The sequence below is a fragment of the Procambarus clarkii genome, chromosome 40, assembly GCF_040958095.1.
Source record: "Procambarus clarkii isolate CNS0578487 chromosome 40, FALCON_Pclarkii_2.0, whole genome shotgun sequence".
NCBI classification, from domain to species: Eukaryota; Metazoa; Arthropoda; class Malacostraca; order Decapoda; family Cambaridae; genus Procambarus; species Procambarus clarkii.
Window position 1 is genome coordinate 22413400 of NC_091189.1, and position 15179 is coordinate 22428578.

The 15179-nt window shown below is 38.1% G+C and overlaps 1 protein-coding gene across 16 annotated transcripts in view; it reads right to left on the minus strand.

Annotated features, from left to right (window-relative positions):
* The window catches only part of LOC123757975 (tyrosine-protein kinase Src64B), a 322311-nt gene that overhangs the window by 31741 nt on the left and 275391 nt on the right, over positions 1–15179 (minus strand). For all 16 annotated transcript variants that reach the window (XM_069338854.1, XM_069338847.1, XM_069338852.1 and 13 more), the window contains 6 exons: positions 8643–8741; positions 8258–8384; positions 2844–2970; positions 2231–2395; positions 1340–1599; positions 993–1146 (listed from right to left, as the gene is read on the minus strand). In XM_069338854.1, coding sequence (XP_069194955.1) covers positions 993–1146; positions 1340–1599; positions 2231–2395; positions 2844–2970; positions 8258–8384; positions 8643–8741 — 932 coding nt within the window. The remainder of the gene's footprint in view (positions 1–992; positions 1147–1339; positions 1600–2230; positions 2396–2843; positions 2971–8257; positions 8385–8642; positions 8742–15179) is intronic.

Sequence of the window (15179 nt, forward strand, 5' to 3'; positions counted from 1 at the left end):
GGAATTTTAACAAATATTTTAATTTTGGACGCTCATCATCAAAATCATTTATATCTTTCCAGTGTTCTGACATATCAATTTTCATGTTACATCGCTCGTTTTGGTATCAAATTGTTCGCAATATAAAGGCACACATTTTAAAACTAGTCCCATAATAATAGCACAATAAATAGAATTTTAACATATTTTAAAATTTAAAATTTAGACCCAAAAACGTATTTATAATCTTTCAAGTGTTCTGACATCAAGTTTCGTGTTACATCTTTCATTTTGGTATGAAATTGTGCGCATTCTAAAGGCGCTTATTTTGAAACTATCCCGAGATCGATCGAATAAAAAATGAATTTTATACAAATATTTTTGTAGCTGACGTGAGTCCTGTCCACTGCTAGGACTCAAGAAAAAAAAAAATGGACGTGATCGGTGTCCAAAGCGAGCGATGGTGTTAACAAAGATGATCTGACTTAGCTTTAGTCCATTTAGATTCTCTTTTCTTTATCTTTATCTTGCTATCTCTTTTCTCTATACTTCACCTTTCTCTCTTCACTATTTGGCCTTCTGCCATTTTCTTTACTTCTATTTACTCCTTTAGTATACTTCAAACTTATACCTTGGGTGACCTTCCCCATTCAATGGCAATTATGACATACTTTAAATGTAAAGTGCTCATAGGCCATTGCTCCCTGCACCTCTCTGAAGGGGCCAGGTTCTGGCTCGTCCCCAGTAGGCATAAGGACTCCTGTGACTGATGACCCGAAGCTAATATAGCACATGTCAGTTCGGATATCTTTAGGGAACCAATGGCCCCGTTGGTTAGGACACCAACGTTTGGTGTCAAATGGCCGAATTTGCATTTGGCCATTCCCGCAGAAATGGCCAAATACAAAATATTTCAACATACTCATATACTGATAATTATTCCAAACTGATTTCTCTCATTTAATAATTTACTATATCAAAATGTAACTAAAATTTTTTAAAGCAAGACTCACAGGTGCTGGGACAGTAGTCTTCACCCTCAACTATTCTTGCAAGGCCAAAATCAGCAACTTTGCACAGCAAAGAATCGCCAACTAATACATTGCGAGCAGCTAAATCTCTATGTAGTAACTGTAGGCTTTCAAGATATGCCATCCCTGCTGCAACCTGTAATTAAAAAAAATATTTGTACAAATTATTCATCTACCTCTATTTTCAAATGCTTTCCCATTTCTTTGAGGGGGTGGGTTGCCTCACATAGAAGCCCTGTTTAAGAAATGTCTGAAATATTAACAAAACAATATCACATACTTATTGGCTATCATAAGCATATTACTGCATAAAAAATAAGGTGACTAACCTGTGTAGCCACATATATAAGGTCATTTAGTTTTAAGGAGCGTTCGCCTTCATTCCTGAGCAAATCTAATAAAGCACCATTACACATGTACTCGGTGACAATTAAGATTGGTTCCTCCTTGGTACAGACAGCATACAAAACTAGTATGTTACGATGTCGTAATTTTTTCATGATTCTTGCTTCTTCCAGGAAGGCAGAGGGACTCATTGCTCCTTGTTTAAGAGTTTTGATGGCTACCTCTGTCGAGTTATTCCACATTCCTGGTGATGAAAATGAGTTCATAATAAAAATCACAGAAATGTGATAAAGCTATGAATATATGTGTCCAGCCACTTGGGCTGGACAGTAGAGCAACGGTCTCACTTCATGCAGGTCAGTGTTCAATCCCAGACCGTCCAAGTGATTGGACACCATTTCTTCTCCCCGTATCAAAGTTAAAATGGCTTTGGCATTTTTACCTGATTACTAGTAATAGTAATATGAATACAGTATATGTTGAAGCTGCACACCAAAATTTATCCCACAACTCTGATCACCTTAGACATGTGCCTAAGGTGATCAGATGCACGGATTCGATTCAGTCATACAGCTACACTATTTATTCAAAAGAAATTCATTTACTTTATATTACTATTTTTTAACATAGCAAAATATATACTTTCAACTATTCAAATTTCATACAATATATATTATGTATACATTCACCTTTTACATATATACATACATATATATATATATATATATATAATATAATATATATATATATATATATATATATATATATATATATATATATATATATATATATATATATATATATATTGTATTTTACTATTTAATACAATGATATATAAGTTAGGTATGAAAATCGACACAAAGCAACAAACTTACCATACCACACTTCACCAAATGAACCCTGTCCCAACTTTTTATCCATGGAAAGGACAGAACGATCAATCTCCCACTGATCTTTTGTCTCTCGAGACAAGTCCCACTTCTGGGGTTGTGGCCGTGGACAAGGATACTGCAAGAGGCACGCTAGTCCGTAATTGTTCTCTGTAAAAAGAAAGCAAAAAAAATTGTTTAAAGTACTGCATAAATGAAAAGTGACTGAGCTGACTCACTTGGATATATCCAAGAGTAAGATTTTATTCCCAGACAGAGGAATGAATTGTGGTGTGAGGCAGCACAACAATCACAACTATAGAGGTGAAATATGAATACAAATTCCCCACAGGGCAACTCTGGACAAGTGAATTTAAGTTAAGAATAAACAGTTTTAATGACCTTGATTCAACATTGATTAAATGTTATTCGTGCATGTTTCTCCTGCTGGACTCTAAATTATAAGAAAAGCATATTTACAAAAATACATGTCAACTGCTAATACTAGTAATTCAAGTTCAAGTTTACTAAATTTCAACACACAACCGAATTATAAAAATATGAAGAGGTTAATTTTAATATTTATTCACTAATATACGACAAACTGTCAAACACTCACTTTTATAGGCATCAACCAAGTCATTCAGTGTTCGGAAGGCTTGCGACGATGTGATAAAATATCCTCCTGTGTCTGTGACTTTGATACGGTAGTGCTTGACGTGTTCACCCTTGTGTTGGTCCCAGTCCTGTTCACAAGACAACTTGCTTATTTTTGGCCTCATAACAACATAAGAATTAAGGAAACTACAGAAAGCCCATTGGCTAATATGAGGCAGCTCCTATTGACCCATAAAAGGCAACTCCTACTGATCCATACAAGGCAGTTCCTACTGACCCATACAAGGCAACTCCTACTGATCCATACAAGGCAACTCCTACTGACCCATACAAAGCAACTACTACTGATCCATGCAAAGCAGCTCCTATTGACCCATACAAGGCAGCTCCTACTGACCCATACAAAGCAGCTTATATTGCAGCCCCTCCTCCGAATAGACAGTACGTTTTAATACTAAATGCAATAAGTACAATCCTGACTACAGGCTTAGTACATAAATACACTTAATCGCCAGAATCGCACCAAAATATTGTGAATATTAGAGTTTACCTGAAAAGCTGAATAGAAAACCATGACCTAACCTAACCTTCTAAGTGTATAAGGACAAGCATTTTATTGCTTCTTAATTACAATTAGTACTTAACCTATAGCTATATTGAAATTAAAGTTTTATAAAACTAATAAAACAAAACTAAAATCTTTCAATAAATTATAAAGTAACTCAGGATATTTTAAAATTTTGTATAAAATCTCTATTGTTTAATAAAACTGAAAAAGAATTTTTTTATATTTAAAACGTGTGTATATAGAATTTTATATTTAAAACTTGTGTATATAGAACATGAAAACTTTATCTTAAAATTTTGAGTGTCTTAACAGAAAATGAGGAGAATATATGTGGAGGTAAATGTAACAGCACAATAAGTGTAATTATGTACTATGCAGGACAGTCAGGAAATGCACTTATTACATTTAGTATTAAAACATACTGTCTATTCGGAGGATGCGTTGTATATTGACCCACACAAGGCAGCTCCTATCAGTCCATATGAAGCAGCAGATATTTATATCCATCCAAACTTATGATCATGTCTAACCTATGTTTGAAACAAGCAAGTGATCCTCCCCGTCTATTCTATTACTCATGTTTACAGTGTTCAGATACCATCACTTATGAAAAACTATACATGAGGTTTCTGAAAGGTTTAAAATTTAAATTGTGTAACTAAAGGATATTTTATGGTCAAATTACATGTCGACTAAATACATCACATCCAATTAAGATATAAACAAAGTGGTGTAATGAACGTAAGGGGTAAAATGAGTACAGGATATTGTAATGAATACAGGCTGTTGTAATGAACACAGGATGTTGTAATGAATACAGATATGCCATCCAAACTACAATCTATAAAAACAGGTGTAATTGAGCCAAGGTGGTAATGCAGACGGTTGGATAGAGTATGAAAATGTTCAAACCCAAAAGACTGAGGATGTACTATAGAAGAGGTACACCCAAAATCCATGAAGAGTTTGAAGCCCCTCTTCAGCACTGGAAACAACCACAGCACCCACCAAAGGGATGAGGTCAACTCAACCACACCGAGTCCACCAACCCACAATGACACAGATGGGCAGATAATGAGATAATAATAATGGGATAAGATAATGGGCAGATAATAATAAAACTCTGCTAATGGGCAGAGTTTCTTTCACCTCGATGCCTTATTACCTAGCAGTAAATAGGTACCTGGAAGTTAGCTGTTAAGGGCTGCTTCCTGGGGATGTGTGTAATTACCTAAGTGTAGTTACAGGATGAGAGCTACACTCGTGGTGTCCCGTCTACCCAGCACTCTTTGTCATATAACGCTTTGAAACTACTGACGGTTTTGGCTTCCACCACCTTCTCACTTAACTTGTTCCAACCGTCTACCACTTTATTTGCGAAAGAATTTTCTTATATTTCTTCGGCGTCTTTGTTTATTTAGTTAAAATCTATGACCTCTTGTTCTTGAAGTTCCAGGTCTCAGAAAATCTTCCCTATCGATTTCATCAAATCCTGTTACTATTTTGTACGTAGTGATCATATCACCTCTTTTTCTTCTGTCTTCTAGTTTTGGCATATTTAATGCCTCTATCCTCTTCTCATAGCTCTTGCCCTTCAGTTCTGGGAGCCACTTAGTAGCATGTCTTTGCACCTTTTCCAGTTTGTTGATGTGCTTCTTAAGATATGGGCACCACACAACTGCTGCATATTCTAGCTTCGGCGTAACAAAAGTTGTGAACAATTTCTTTAGTATTTCACCATCGATGTATTTAAAAGTAATTCTGAAGTTAGAAAGCGTGGCATAGGCTCCTCGCACAACGTTCATTGTGGTCCTCGTTCTTTATGTGGTCCTCAGGTAATAATTTTCTATCTTGAACCACCCCTAGATCTTTTTCATTATCAGAATTCTTTAAAGATTTCTCACATAATTTATAGGTTGTGTGGGGTCAATGTTCTCCTATTCCACACTCCATAACAAGGCATTTATTCACATTAAATTCCATTTGCCAAGTGGTGCTCCATATACTGTACATATTTTGTCCAGGTCTTCTTGAAGGGCATGACAATCATCTAAATTTCTTATCCTTCCTATTATCTTAGCATCATCAGCAAACATGTTCATATAATTCTGTATACCAACTGGTAGATCATTTATGTAGACAATGAACATCACTGGTGTAAGAACTGAACCCTGTGGTACTCCACTTGAGACATTTCTCCAGGCCGATACATTGTCTCTGATTACTGCCCTCATTTTTCTATCAGTCAGAAAATTTTTCATCCCTGTTAGAAGCTTACCTGTCACCCCTCCAATATTTTCCAGTTTCCAGAACAACCTCTTATGTGGAACTCTGTCGAAAGCCTTTTTTAGGTCCAGATAGATGCAGTCAACCCAACCATCTCTTTCCGGTAAAATTTCCGTGGCGCGATCATAGAAATTGAGTAAATTCGATACACAGGATCTTCAAGATCAAAAACCATACTGTCTCCATGATATTATATCATTTCTCTCCAGGTGTTCTACCATTTAGTTTTTATTATTTTTTCCAATATTTTGACTATTACACTTGTCAATGATACCGGTCTATAATTGAGGGGGTCTTGCCTGCTGCCATTTTTGTAGATTGGAACTATGTTAGCCTTTTTCCACAAGTCTGCTACGATTCCTGTACACAGGGATGCCTGAAAAATCAGGTGAAGTGGAATCCTGAGCTCAGATGCACATTCTCTCAGAATCCATGGTGAAACTCCATATGGACCAACTGCTTTGTTCTTACTTAGCTCCTTTAGCATATTTTCCACTTCATCTCTAGACACCTCTATATGCTCTTAAGTTGTTCTATGGAATTCTTATTGTGTCTGGTTCTTTAAAGATCTTATTTTGTACAAACACACTTTGGAACTTTTTGTTTAATGTTTCACATATTTCTTTTTCATTTTCCGTGTATCTGTTCCCAATTTTCAACCTCTGAATATTATCCTTTACCTGCAGCTTGCTTTTAATGAATTTATAGAAAAGGTCTGGATCTGATTTACATTTGTCTGCTATACCATTCTCAAAGTTTCTCTCTGCCTCTCTCCTTACTGACGTGTAGTTGTTTCTTGCATCTTTGTATCATTGGTATGTTTGGGGGTTTGGCCTCTTTCTATAATGATTCCATGCTTGTGTCTTTTGATCTCTGGCCCTCTCGCAATTTCTGTTGAACCAACTCGGTTTCCTAGGTCTGCATGTCTGTTTTGGTATGACTGTTTGTGTGCCTTCATCATATATTGTGCAAAATTTGGCATCCATCTCATTTACTTCCTTGCCTAGCCACAAGTCTGTCCAATTATACTCAAGAAAAAAAATCTAAGTTCCCCATAGCGTTCTCTCTTGAAATTGAGTTTAACAACTGTTTCACTGTTCCCATTCTCTACCAGATTACATCGCATAGCGTATTTAATGTCCAAGAGGAACCATTCCCTCTTTCCCAAGAAAGAAAGAGAGATAGATAGATAGATATAGATAGATAGAGAGGCCTTTCAGGGGCAAACTCCCGAATACATCAGAGAAGAGATATCTGTCAGTGCTGGGGCAGTAATAGTGGGCACTCTGGGAAAGAACCTAAAGAGCATGCAGTCCAAAACACAACAAATCAGATAGAAAATATGCAAGTGAAACAAAATACTAAAATATAGAACAAAGCAAATGGACAAACCCACAGGAACAAGTAGAAGGATGGATGCCACCTAGCTTGAAATAAGAGGAGCTTGCCATGGCTGAAAGACCTAGAACACGCCCTTTCAGCAAAAATTGATTGGCTACATGTAGAAGCTGAGCTGTCTGGTGGAAGCATTTGGCATAATGAGTCCTAACTAATTTTGAATGTTTCTCTTGTTCTGTGCAAATAATTTGCCGAGTTGTTTGGCAGTTTCACCAACTTTGCAGAGTTTCTGGATGCTTTCCTAGTGTGGTGGCAAACTGTCATTTGCTCTCTCTGTGTCTCTGAGGGGGGCTAGGTTTTAGTTCTGGTCCCCAGTAGACCAAACAGAACTTGTGTCTGATGTGACACAACGAGAAAAACTTGTGAACAATCTGTGGGAACAACCGTGGACATCTTCAACAGAAAACTAGATAGTTTTCTTCAAGGAGTGCTGGACCAACAGGGCTGTGGTGGGTATGTAAGCAACAGCCTGGTAGACCAGGCTGTTGCTTGGAGTCAAGTCAAGCCTAGCCCCAGGCCGGGCTTGGGAAGTAGAACTCCCAGAACCCTATCAAGCAGGTGACCCATTTGGATGGAGCACTCTCATCAAGATAGTTTCAGAGGACCACTGGTTGCCTCTTCCCAGAAACTCAACAGTGCATGAGAAGTGATAGGTAACAAGGCTAGGTAAAAGCAAACTATGAAGATGGTGTGAATGTCAACAAAACTGATGAGCACTACACACCTACTGTATTTGTCTAGAGATAGAATGCATATTTTTAGTCGACCATATACCTTATATACTTTATATTGCATTTACATTTACAAAATCATTTCTCTTACAAAACTACTTACAAATAAAATTAAATTTTTTCCATAAAATATTCAGTAAATTAGATTCATCTTATACACTGGCAAATACTGTAGTTTTACAGTGGTGGGGTTGTTGCGGATGATCGTCTAGAGTGCACTTGTTGCAATTCTCTATTATGAAGTTTAGCATATAAGGTATGATGAACTGATGGGTGTTATTTTAAATCTTTACTCTTAATTTTCTATAATGATATCATATGTTTGATTTAACATGTGAAACAAGGTAATGATGTATGATATAGCACTATACATAACTGTATATCCTATAACAAATATGTAAAGTTTCTTTATTAAGAATAAGTGATACTGACCCTTATACTGAGGGAATACCCATGACTAGACTGTTCAGACATGCGGATGAGGAAAGTCCCTCTTAAGTTTCCTCGAGTCATTAACAATTTCTCCGCTTCCTTTCTTGCTATCTTGCCGAAGTACCAGCTGCAACATCAATTTTGTTTTAGTCAATGTAAATTAGAGTACATACAGTATATTTTTCATACATCTTGAAGAAACATATCCGAGAGATTACAATTTGTGTAATAATACAAAATTAAGGCCACACAGCTATAGTGAGAAAATAGAACCTATATAATGTGGTTTGTAAGCCAATACAACTGTTCAACATGTGTGTGCCTTTGTGTGTGAACTGTTTATACAAGTGAACACAGAGAACAAATCTTGAACGTCAGTACTCACTCTTGACATTCAAGGGAAGACGCAGACGCTACGTAATTTTTTGGTATGTAGCCTTCTGTTCCTCTCGTCATGTGTCTCGCCAACCACCAGTCCGCATCACTATAAACAAATATTCAACTATAATTCCATGCACTGAGAACAAGATACAATAACATATCTGAAAATAGTACAAATGAAAAGGAAAAGTCGTTACTTTTTTTTTTTCATATGCATAACATGGGATTATTTAATTCAATATTACCATACCTTTATTACAAAATGGTTGAAAATACAATTCATACTCTAATTTATTATTTATACAGTATGTGAATGGTTTGGAAATTCATCAATGGTTGCTCTTTTGTGATTCAGCAATTTCTAAATATTTTCTTGCACACATTTTACTTATATCAAATTTATATAAGACTTTCATACTCTTCTGCATTATTATTGCAGAATAATAATGCAGAATAGTGCTATCTGCATTATTAATGCTAATAAAAATGATGAATAACTATTATTCCAATATGATACTTGTTCTCAAATATTCAATTACATAAACCTATTTTACCTCCCAGGTAAATGTTGGTATTCTAGCTTCTCCAATAGTATGAACATGTGAAGGGTGCAGAAGATGTCACAATAACAACATAGTTCATCCGACAAGTCCTCAAGCTAATGCTTCAACTTGTTACTCATCAACTTTTTATATGAGAGTAATCTACCACCTACTTCTCTTACAATCTTACAATATGTCACTTAACATTATAATATTTTCCCAATAGAAGGTACAAGGTGCTGCACTCCACTCCTTACTTTTTCCTTCACCAAACCTCATAAATTTCTCATTAATCTTTACACTGTTGCTGCCTCATTATACCTCTCATCACCCATTATTAACCTTTACATTGTTGCTGCCTCATTATACCTCTCATCACCCATTATTAACCTTTACATTGTTGCTGCCTCATTATACCTCTCATCACCCATTATTAACCTTTACATTGTTGCTGCCTCATTATACCTCTCATCACCCATTATTAACCTTTACATTGTTGCTGCCTCATTATACCTCTCATCACCCATTATTAACCTATACACTGTTGCTGCCTCAATATACCTCTCCTCACCCATTATTAACATTTACATTGTTGCTGCCTCATTATACCTCTCCTCACCCATTATTAACCTATACACTGTTGCTGCCTCATTATACCTCTCCTCACCCATTATTAACATTTACGTTGTTGCTGCCTCATTATACCTCTCCTCACCCATTATTAACCTTTACACTGTTGCTGCCTCATTATACCTCTCATCACCCATTATTAACCTTTACATTGTTGCTGCCTCATTATAACTCTCCTCACCCATTATTAACCTTTACATTGTTGCTGCCTCATTATACCTCTCCTCACCCATTATTAACCTTTACATTGTTGCTGCCTCATTATACCTCTCCTCACCCATTATTAACCTTTACATTTTTTCTGTCTCATTATACCTCCTTCCACCCATTATTAACTGTTACACTGTTACTACCTCATTATACTTCTCCTCGCCCATTATCAACCATTATATCGTTGCTGCCTCATATACCCATTATAAACCTTAACACTGCTGCTGCCTCATTTTCTCTCTCCTCACCCATTATCATTCTTTACATTGTTGCTGCCTCATTATACCTCTCACCTCACCTATTAATTTCCCTCAAAAATATTATCATTATTATTAAATTTCCCACTGAAAAGAGGTCTGGAAAGATGCATTAACCCCAAAGAAAAAAATAGTGTTGAATGTAATAAAACGCCATTTTCTGGGTGAGACCGGGAAGCTGCTAGGAGCTATCCAGGCTGATATGGATTTTGGCATCAATGTGCATGGAGTTCTAGGTCTGCTAGGGACCACGAGCCAGAACCTGGCCCCCTCAGAGAGGCACAAAGAGCAATGGCCTATAGAGACCCCCCTTACAGTTGGAAGCATTCTATGTCTGCCATCGACCGGGTCAGGACCCTGGTTGATACCTGGTTGATGGGGTTCTGGGAGCTCTTCTACTCCCCAAGCCCAGCCCGAGGCCAGGCTTGACTTGTGAGAGTTTGGTCCACTAGGCTGTTGCTTGGAGCAGCCCGCAGGCCCACATACCCACCACAGCTCGGTTGGTCCGGCACTCCTTGGAGGAAGGAGTTTCTGCTGCTTTCACTGAATGTTCAAATCAGTGGGAAGCTCTTGCAGCCCCAGCACCCATCATAGAACCAACAAAAAAATACAAGCAGTCCAACTGGGACCACCCACTAGCAGAAAAAATAGCTGATGCCATGCTCAGTGCCGCAACATCAGACAAGGAGAAAGCCCGCCTCAGAGCAGTGCGTGTCCCCCATGTAGGAGACTTCCTCCTGGCAGTACCCATGTCGGCAATGGGCACGCGTCTAATCCAGAATCCCTTCGTGTAGCAGTGGCCCTCCACCTTGGTGCCCCAATTCACACTGAATACAAGTGTATTTGCAACAGGGTGGAAGCAGACCAACATGGACTGCATGGGTTGCATTGCGGAAGCACAAAGGGATGGCATGCAAGACACAACGAGATCAATGACATCATCAAGAGAAGCCTCATCTCAGCTCAGTGCCCAGCGGAGAGAGAACCTCGTATCCCAGAGGTCCAAAACCCGAATTTCCCTGCACTTCGCCCTGATGGCATCACCATATACTTCTGGAAGGAAGGTAGACAAATAGTGTGGGACTACACATGTGTATCCACCCTGGCTGACACCTATGTACACCTCGGAGCTGATCAAGCAGGTGGGGCGGTCAACCACAGGGAAATAGCAAAATCAGCCAAATACAGGGGATTGGAAGATCGATTCACTTTTGTTCCAATAGCGTCTGAGACGCATGGCCCCTGGGGAAAGAGTGCCTTGGGATTTCTCAAGGAATTGGGTTCCAAGCTCATTGACATCACCAGAAACCCAAGAGCTGCCAATTATTTGTTTCAGCGCCTCAGTGTGGCAATACAGAGGGGAAACGCCTGCTGCATTCTCGGTTCCTGTCCAGAAGCGGAGGAGCTTCAACAGATCCATAACCTTTAAGCACTCTTTATATCAACCAATGTATATCATGTAACCTTTAAATACATAATAATGCAAAAAAAAAATCAAAATGAAGGGAGTGGTAGGAGAAAAGCACACAGAAACAGTATTGGAGGGGACCTAAACATTCCCTCTAATGTGTTGTGTGTGGTTTCCTCCGAGGCTAAGGGTCCCCTTCTTCCAGCCAGAGGTGGTACTCCCTTCCTATTTAAAAAAAAAAAAAATAAATAAAAAAAAAAAAAAAATAAAATTTTTTTTATATATATATATATATATATATATATATATATATATATATATATATATATATATATATATATATATATATATATATATATATATATATATATATATAAATATAATATATATATATATATATATATATATATATATATATATATATATATATGTATATATATATATATATATATATATATATATATATATATATATATATATATATATATATATATATATATATATATATATATATATATATATATAGTTATTATATACTTATATTATAAATATTAATATAAATAGTATATAATAAATTAAATAAGCGATGTGATATAATCTAGTAAAGAATGGGGTCTGTGAAACAGTTGTTAAACTTGATTTCAAGAGAGAGAACGCTATGGGGAACTTACAAATTTTTTTCATGGGTATAATTGGACAGACTTGTTGCTAGGCAAGGAAGTAAATGAGATGTATGCCAAATTTTGCAAAATATATGATGAAGGCACACAAACATCCATACCAAGCAACAGACATGCAGACCTAGGAAACCGAGTTGGTTCAACAGAAATTGCGAGAGGGCCAGAGATCAAAAGACACAAGCATGGAATCATTATAGAAAGAGGCCAAACCCCCAAACATACCAGCGATACAAAGATGCAAGAAACAACTACACGTCAGTAAGGAGAGAGGCAGAGAGGAACTTTGAGAACGGCATAGCAGACAAATGTAAATCAGATCCAGACCTTTTCTATAAATTCATTAAAAGCAAGCTGCAGGTAAAGGATAATATTCAGAGGTTGAAAATGGGGGGAACAGATACACGGAAAATGAAAAGGAAATGTGTGAAACATTACACGAAAAGTTCCAAAGTGTGTTTGTACAAAATGAGATCTTTAGAGAACCAGACACAATAAGAATTCCAGAGAACAGCATAGGGCACATAGAGGTGTCTAGAGACAAAGTGAAACAAATGCTCCTGGAGCTAAGTAAGAACAAAGCGGTTGGCCCAGATGGAGTTTCACCATGGGTTCTGAAAGAATGTGCATCTGAGCTCAGCATTCCACTTCAGTTGATTTTTCAGACATCCCTGTGTACAGGAGTCGTAGCAGACGTGTGGGAAAAGGCTGACATAGTTCTATTCTACAAAAGTGGCAGCAGGGAAGACCCCCTCAATTATAGACCTGTATCATTGACAAGTGTAATAGTGAAAATATTGGAAAAAATAATAAAAACTATATGGTTAGAACACCTGGAGAGAAATGATATACTGTACAGTGGTACCTCGGAATGCGATTGTCCCTGTATGCGAGGTTTTCGGAAGGCGAGCAGTATTTACTCCAAAAATTTGTCTCGGAAGGCGATGGTTACTTCGGGACGCGAGTTTGTTGATACGCGTACAGGCCGACCTAGCGCGTGGTGGTTCGGCGATCGTCGCCCCTCTGCCCCGCTGCCCCTCAGTTTACCATTGTCTCGCGCTCAGTGACTACCCCCACATCAATTCTTCTCGCGGATTTTCAGTGTTTTGTTGGATTTTTGGTGATTTGTCTATACAATTTGTTATTATATATCTCACCATGAGTCCCAAGAAAGCCAGTGGTAAGGATAAAGGCCAGAAAGCTCATGTGAGGATGACAATAGAGGAGAAACAAGAGATCATTCGGAAGCATGAGAACGGTACACGTGTTGTTGAACTTTGTAGGCAGTACAACAAAGCCACATCAACAATATGCACTATACTTAAGAAGAAAAATAAGATTATGAGTGCTAATGTGGCAAAAGGAGTAAGAACATTAACGGCACAAAGACCACAAATACTTGAAGAAGTGGAAAAGTTGTTATTAATTTGGATACACGACAAGGAGTTGAGGGGTGTTATTGTTTCGGAGGCCATTATTTGTGAGAAAGCCAGGGTGTTGCATGAAGACCTTCTAAAGAAGACCCCTGCAACGAGTGATGCAGATAAGAAAGAGTTTAAGGCAAGCAGGGGCTGGTTTGAAAAATTTAGAAAGAGAAGTGGTATCCATAGTGTTACAAGGCATGGGGAGGCAGCCAGCTCAGACAAACCAGCCGCTGGACGATTTATTGACGAATTTAAAGAGTTTGCACAGGCTGAGGGATACCTACCGCAACAAGTGTTTAATTGTGACGAAACAGGACTGTTTTGGAAAAGAATGCCTAAGAGGACATACATTACCAAGGAGGAAAAATCCTTGCCTGGACACAAGCCTATGAAAGATAGGTTTACGCTTGTGCTGTGTTCAAATGCGAGTGGCGATTTGAAAATTAAACCCTTGCTAGTGTATCATTCTGAAAATCCAAGGGTTTTCAAACAGTATAATGTGCAGAAAACCCGTTTGTGTGTGATGTGGAAGTCTAATAAAAAAGCATGGGTCACTAGGCTTATTTTTTCGGAGTGGGTGAATGAAGTGCTGTGCCCTGCCATAGAAAAATATCTGCAGGAGAAACAATTGCCACTCAAAGCCGTGCTTCTTGACAATGCTCCTGCTCATCCTCCAGGCTTGGAAGATGATTTGATGCCTCAATACAATAAATTCCTCACAGTTAAATTCCTTCCTCCTAACACCACTCCTCTAATTCAGCCTATGGACCAGAAAATCATAGCGAATTTTAAGAAACTGTATGAAAGGGCACTTTTCCGGAAATGTTTTGAAGTGACTGAAGCCACAAACCTCACCCTCAAAGAGTTCTGGAGAGAGCATTTTAACATTTGTAGTGCTTTAAAACTCGTTGACAAAGCCTGGCAAGAAGTGACTCAAAGAACCCTGATCTCTGGCTGGAGAAAATTGTGGCCTGAAGGTGTGAGAGAACTAGACTTTGAGGGGTTTGAGCCTATAAATGATGCGCCTATTGTTGAGGAAATTGTTAGTCTAGGCCAGCAATTGGGCTTGGAATTGGATGGTGATGATGTGGAGGAGTTGGTGGAAGAACACAATGAAGAACTGACCACCGAAGAACTCCTAGCCCTTCAACAGGAACAGCAAGCCAACGCAGCAGCGAATGATTCTGCAGTGGAGGAGGAGGTGGCAGCAGCACCAACAGCACCAGCGAATGTCCCTTCTGCAGTAATTAAGAAGGTGTGTCAGATGTGGGAAGAAATTCAAACAACTATTGAACAGACTCACCCAGAGAAAGCTGTAGTAGGCCGTTGTCTTAATCTTTTCAATGACAATGTGATGCCTTACTACAGAGAGAGCTTGCGAAGAAGGGAAAAG